Source organism: Pseudochaenichthys georgianus, unplaced genomic scaffold, assembly GCF_902827115.2.
Source record: "Pseudochaenichthys georgianus unplaced genomic scaffold, fPseGeo1.2 scaffold_410_arrow_ctg1, whole genome shotgun sequence".
In the NCBI taxonomy this organism is placed as follows: domain Eukaryota; kingdom Metazoa; phylum Chordata; class Actinopteri; order Perciformes; family Channichthyidae; genus Pseudochaenichthys; species Pseudochaenichthys georgianus.
This window is the reverse complement of record NW_027262975.1, coordinates 173,282-180,034: the sequence shown is the minus strand read 5'-3', so window position 1 is coordinate 180,034 and position 6,753 is coordinate 173,282. Positions and strand designations below refer to the sequence as shown.

At 40.7% G+C, this 6,753-nt stretch overlaps 1 protein-coding gene across 1 annotated transcript in view; it reads left to right on the top strand.

Annotated features, from left to right (window-relative positions):
- The first annotated feature begins 545 nt into the window (after positions 1-545).
- fundc1 (FUN14 domain containing 1) overlaps positions 546-6,753 on the top strand; it is a 6,642-nt gene continuing 434 nt past the window's right edge. Inside the window, exons 1-5 of the mRNA XM_034078310.2 lie at positions 546-634; positions 4,278-4,431; positions 5,440-5,515; positions 5,627-5,755; positions 6,429-6,753. The exon at positions 6,429-6,753 is cut by the window's right edge and continues 434 nt beyond it. Of these exons, the coding sequence (XP_033934201.1) occupies positions 565-634; positions 4,278-4,431; positions 5,440-5,515; positions 5,627-5,755; positions 6,429-6,506 (507 nt within the window). The 5' untranslated portion in view covers positions 546-564 and the 3' untranslated portion in view covers positions 6,507-6,753. The remainder of the gene's footprint in view (positions 635-4,277; positions 4,432-5,439; positions 5,516-5,626; positions 5,756-6,428) is intronic.

Sequence of the window (6,753 nt, the reverse complement as noted above, 5' to 3'; positions counted from 1 at the left end):
TGACTGATTTTAAATGTCATTTTATAAAGTGTCTCTGTTGCACTATATCACAATACTCATAGCAGAATAATAATTTGTGTATTAGTGTTAGCAAAAGGGGCATAACAGGTAAACAAAGGCAAGCAATAAATACAAAAGTAGAAAAACCATACATAATTAATCAAATAAAAAATAAAGACAAATAAGTAGCCTACACAACCATGGCTAAAAAAAAATGGGTAGCAGTTATTAAAAAAGCCACATAAATAACATTAGGAAAATTAAAGGTTGGGCTTTTTTTATAAATACTTATTTATGCTTATATTGTGTTTTGGGGATGATTTTGTGTTGTGTTGAAATGTGCTGTATGAATAAACTTGCCTTGCCTTAAACAGAATTGACATTATTATTATAAATGGTATTATTATTTGTATAATTATTTTTCTTCTTCTTCTTCTTCTTCTTCTTAATGTTGTTTTTATTATGGTCCCTGTCTGTCTTTTATCTATGCATTTGTCTTCACTTGCACCGTCAGAATTATGCAAATGACGCCGGACGTGCAGCAGTTATCCAAGGATAGATTGGATGAAACTATTATGGGATGTGAAAGAGAACAGGAAGCACAGACACTGCAAAATGGCGAACCGCGACAAGGGTAAGCAGGCCTAAAAATGAATTGCATCTCTATGTGGTAATTCAGAACAATATATACAAACGAAACTAATCCATACACTTTAATTGTATATTTAAGCATCTCTAAACCTCTACTTACTCTCCCGTTAATACTGATTGTTTTTAGACGTAGCGGTTTTAGCTAACTTTCCAACTGTGTGATGCTAACTTTTTGTCATGAAGTTGAAGCAGATTTGTATGAATACCTGTGGCCAAACGGTGGTACTACAAGTCCCCATTGACTTACATTGAGGAAAGAGACGTCTGTAAATCAGTGTATCATTTATTTTTTAGCTAAATAAACTAGCCAGCACGAACTCTTGTATAGCCCTTATTTAAATCATTAGAGTGTAAAGGTTGTAGAAATTCGCTAAAAGCTGAATCCAGAGTTATTTTATCTCGATATTGATTTAACTGACGGGGCTGGAGAAAACTCAACTGCGCATGCTCTTTGGGCCCACATACGGGTACTTTCTGAATATACAGCGGCTCAATTTTTGTCTTCATGCGCCACTGAGCCACTCTCATAGGAATGAAAGGGGTTTTCCAGTTTTCTTTACACATGCTGCATGATGCTAACAACTTTGATAAGTTCTGAATGTAGCTAATAATGGAGACAGCTAGCAGTGTCATGTTAGCACCCCTGTAGCTTAAACATGAACTGCTATGGTTTATTATTACTCATTTAGTATTTAAGTATTCGTATGACTCACAAGCGTTATTGTCATATGCACTGTAGCCCCAGGATAGTTTTTAAGGTGCACGTTTCAAGCTCAATGCTCCTCCAAGAATGACAATGCAACACACGATATACTAAAGAAATAGGGAGGTACATAGTGCATTTAAATAGTGCAAGTGATAGAATGGTGCATGTGAGCTGCAGGAATATATACTGTGTTCATGTGATGCATGTCAAATTAAACAATGTACAAGTAAATACTGTACGGTAGAAAAATGCTGTAATAATATATAAACGTGTACAATGATCAGTGTATTATAAATATATATTAAAAATGTGTGTGCAATTTTAGACAGATTGTTTAACATGGCTACTACTGCCTGAGATCCTATATACCGCCATGTTTACAGTCCACATATTTATATATTATGATAAAATGATGTATTTTATTCCACTGTTCGTTACTTTACATCCTGTTTTTATTTTTATTCTATATGACATTAATATAAATGACTTATTTCTACATTTGACTTGAACCATCATGTCACTTTGCACCAGGGGCGGACTGGGAGGAAAAAGTGGCCCGGATTAATTGACAGACAGGCCCACTTAATGCGCGCGGCATGTATCGCCCGGTGTCGAAAGTATGTTACTTAACAAAAAAGTTATTTTGGACCATTATTCATATAGTCATCACATTACCTGAGCAGCCCTTGAGTTGCCTAGAACAAAATAGTTACATTATATATTTAGTGATTTTAATGTTAACAGATCATTGATGCAATAACATTTTGACCCAATTTGCCTGACTTGACGCATGGAATAAAACATGGGCGTAGGAAGCATCCTCAATGTGGGATACAATTTAATAGGGGGTGTGGGCAGGTGGTGGACCTTACCTCCTCTAGGGGGGTCCGGGGGCAAGCTCCCCCGGGAAGAGTTATTTTTTTACATGTTGAAGTTGAATGCATCAATCTGGTGCACTTTGAGAGCAAAATTAGGGACTAAATCTATGGATACATCTCTCAACACTAGGGATGCACGATATTGGTTTTTTGAAACCGATACCGATACCGATAACTTCCTGCTTCTCAAGACCGATACCGATAACCGATAATAAAAAAAAAAATTACGCCACTAATTATTTTAACGCATGTGTATTTTTTTACCTGGGCCGCCCCGTAGCTTCAGAGCGCATCGAGTTTAAAATACCATCTACAAGCTGATGCTGACAGCCCCGCTCCTGCCGCCCGCTTGTGGCAGACCACACTTCCACGCTCACCGGCCGGCACCGACTGGCCATCTGGAGGACCGGGAGGGTGTGTGTATGTGTGGTCCGAGCGAGCGAGAGAGAGACCTCACGTGCATTATTGTTGTTAGCATCTGGTGCTAGCTAGCTGCGCTAACGGATATAAGGAGCTGTTTAAATGAAAACAGAGGAGCGACATTTCGCCACAACTGCGCCGAGCACTTGACTTGATGCAGGAAGCCAGACAGCGGGACATTGGAGGAGAAGTCGGCACACTCAGCAACATGATTGCAGCGTCCAGGCTGCTCCGGTTCGAGCATATGCCTTGAGTTGCACATAGCTCCAACGCGCGCGCGCAGACACACACACACACACTTTGTATTGTATTATTGTCTTCGTACGCTTTTAACACACCATCGTAGCGATGGCGATGTTTCAGGTGACTGATCAGGTTCGAAGTATTAGGGAGCGCTGGATTTGTTAAGAACTCCCCTCTTCCTAAACCACTAATACCACAGGACTGGCAAAACGGGAGGAGCCGAGTGAAAAAAAAGCGCCCCTCATCCCAATCCACCCACACCGCAGGATTTTTAGTTTTTTTTTACCCAAAAAATATATTGTATATTATCGGGGCTATTAATACTGTTATCGGGTTTATCGGGATGACGTCATAATTCCTAATATCGGACCGATAATTATCGGGCCGATAATTATCGTGCATCCCTACTCAACACCCATATGAACAGATTTACTTTTTCTTTCAACATTTATTTGAACAGCAAGTGGAGGCAAAAGTGACTGCACCCAAAACAATAAACCTGCTAGCTAACTAGCCTAAACTCAGTAACAGAATGTGGGCAACCCGTTTTTCGCCACAGCCGCGCGACCTCTGAGTCAGACGGCGCTTCCCCCTTTTCTATCCTACGGGTGCAGCCACTCCCCCTGAACCCCGTTTCCCTTTCCACATGACTGGCTCGGCGGCCACAGGTTGTTTATCCTTCACAGTGGGCACACACTGAGAGTGTTTTCATATTCGCCAAATGTGTACACGCTTCACTGCAGACCTCAAGAAGAAATAAGACTTTCATTCACTCGCGGCAAAACTTACTTTACTTACGGTAAAATGCACTCCCTATTCCATTGTCATGAAGCTGGAATCTAACTATATCCAGAATAAGTTTTATTGGATCCAGCCCGGCTAGAAACATGTTTATTTCTGCTGTAAAGTTGGGGGGTCTATGGACATTGCTCCTTTCTGCATCCACCCCCTGGCGGCCACTAGAGGAACTGCAGTTTGTGGCACTTCCTTCTGGGCTTCCCGGCTCTGCCCCAGAGTTTGCCGCTTGTCAGGAACGTCAAAATCGCTATGACGCGCTGATTGGCTGTGTGTGGGCCAGACGTGTGCGTGGGCCACAGCTTGTGGGTTATCTGTCGACCACTTTTTTCGTTTTTCTTCAGACTCTAAATACGCACTATGCGCTAGAGTCGACCCAATTCAAAAGTGGCGGCAGATAACCCACAAGTTCCGTATTTATATTTCTTTAATGTCGATGGTATAAAGTATATTCCATTGATGCCTAAGACTACCATTTGCATTGCTCAAACTACACTGTGTCTGTTGGGCTAATTACAATAAAGCCTTTAAATCCTGAATTGATTTGCTGCTGACTGTTTATGTTTTGTTCCATGTACGTGCAGAGCTGGAGGAGGAGATTTACGACAAGGTGGTTGACCTGACAGAATATGCCAAACGCCAGCGATGGTGGAACGGACTTTTTGGGAAGAACTCCGGCCCCGTAGCAGAGAAATACTCCGTGGCCACACAGTTAGCCATCGGAGGAGTGAGCGGATGGTGAGTACTCTCATAGGAAATGCATTGTGCTGCCTTCAGGGGATCCAAGTTAACTCTACCACCTAGTTTTATTTAATTTAATTTGTTTCAATATATATATTTGTCTTTTCAGGTGAGACAATACAAGAAGAAACATTAGGGACAACAAAACATAATAAAACCCACAAAACAATAACAACAAACAACCACTGTACCTGATTCCATGTTTTAAGAGTATTTCTAATACCCTATATTTTCCAAGTCAAGAAATGTAGAATTAGGATACATTTTTGTAACCATTCTATAGTATATTTAAGTTGTGACGCGTGATAAAACATAACGTTTGGAAGTGCTAATCCCCCTTCATCTAACGGTAGTTGCAATTTCTCCAGTTTAAGTCTTGGGCGTTTAGATTTCCACACAAATGTACCCATTATACTATGAAGTGATTAAAAAAGTTAGCTGGGATATAATTAGGCAACAACCTAGTTTTCTAAGGGCTAAGATGAACCTGTACTGGGGCATAGATGGGAAGCGTGTTGGTTACAGCAACACAAAGACAGAATGGTACAGAAAATGAAATAAGAAAAAGGAATAAAAACGATACAGTATTGCAAAGTGACAGCGACAGTAGTGAGTCGGCATGTTTTTGTTAACAGTGTACACACGACTGTTGATATGATAAATAACAGCTTAGTATTTGTCTGTTTTATTATAAACAAATTAGAAAATGATGCAGAAGATTTTCAGATTAACAACAAATCGAATTACTTGAAGTGTCATTAAAGCTAGATAACATGTGATGTATTCTGAAGGGAGTTGCTCTGCAGCAGTTGGAACAAAGAGGTTAATATAACAATGACAATTAGGTCTAAATCTGAAATGTAACAGTCGGGATTGAACAGAAATAAGCAGGTTAGCGGAGGGGTATGTCTGGACAGGTTGCATGTCGGTCTGATACATGGTTGATACAGAATGTGTTAAAGTCATTGTGTATTAACCTTCATGCTGCGTCTGGATTGATTGAAGGTGTGCAGGGTATCTCTTCTCGAAGGTGGGGAAATTAGCGGCTTCGTCTGTAGGAGGAGGTCTTCTGCTGTTACAGGTACTCACTCATAACTAGTCATGAACACGTTTAGCCTTTCAACAGGATGATAAACATTATCGTAAATCCTCCTCTCATCTTTGCTTTCTTATCGGTCCGCTCTTTCTCCAGATTGCTAACAATAGCGGCTACATCCAGGTGGACTGGAAGAGAGTAGAGAAGGACGTCAACAAAGCTAAGAAGCAGCTAAAGAAAGGCACCGACCAGGCCCGCCCAGAGTTAAACACGTTTGTTGAGAAGGTGAGATGTGTGTGTGATAAGTCTTCTGTTCTTCTCTTTATTCACGTCACTGCATCTGGTGTTTGCTTCATTCCTCTATATTGGATTGTGTTTTTGTAAAGTGTCTTTGAGGTTGTAGAAAAGGGCAATATAAATAAAATATGATATTATTATTATTTAAGTCCGATTTGAAGAATATAGAATAGAAATGGGACGTCCTGGTGGCCTTAAATACCAGACGTTTAACTGGTTTTATGTTTCACTCCTGTACTGTTGTTTCAATAATGTTGCATTGTTTTCCTGCTTTTCACACTGTTGATTTTATGTAGAGCTGAAATCATTTATCCATATATATCTCTTTGCATGTACAAGCTGAGAAAGTGAAAAGAAATCCAATATTCTTTGATTCTCCCAAATGAGAGGATTCCCTGCCTTTGTCATATCTCATTTTAAACTACATACTTGAGGGTGTGTGGACCGTTGGTGAACCGAAACAAGAGGTTTGAAGACACTGCTGTTACTCTGTGAAGTTGTGATGGTGATTTGCGTATGCTCTCCCATCACCATAGGAACCTAATCAGCCGTTGCAGCCATGATATCATCTTAATGCAAAGGCTATTTCCGCTGTATTGCATTTAGTGTCCGTCTGGAATGCATTTCCTTTGAACTGAAACGTGTGTTCTGTGTGTTCCAGTCCACAGCGTTCGTGAAGAAGAACATTGTAGTCACCAGCGGATTCGCCGGAGGCTTCCTGCTCGGCATGGTGTCTTAGTTTCCTCCAAAGAAGAAGAGTCGGTGCTCCCTCGATGTCGTGGAACACCTTGAGGGAAACTTTTTCAATCATTGCTGGAAGGTTTTAAAGAGTTTCCACAGCAAGCAACCTACTTCAGATTAGCTTGTAGCTGTGTGTCTACATACGCTGCACCTCCTTTTTGTCTCCTTTAGCACTGATAAAGCATGGTCCATATATGATGTGGGACTTCTTTGACAGACCCTCTTAAAACGCTCCGCTCCCCAGG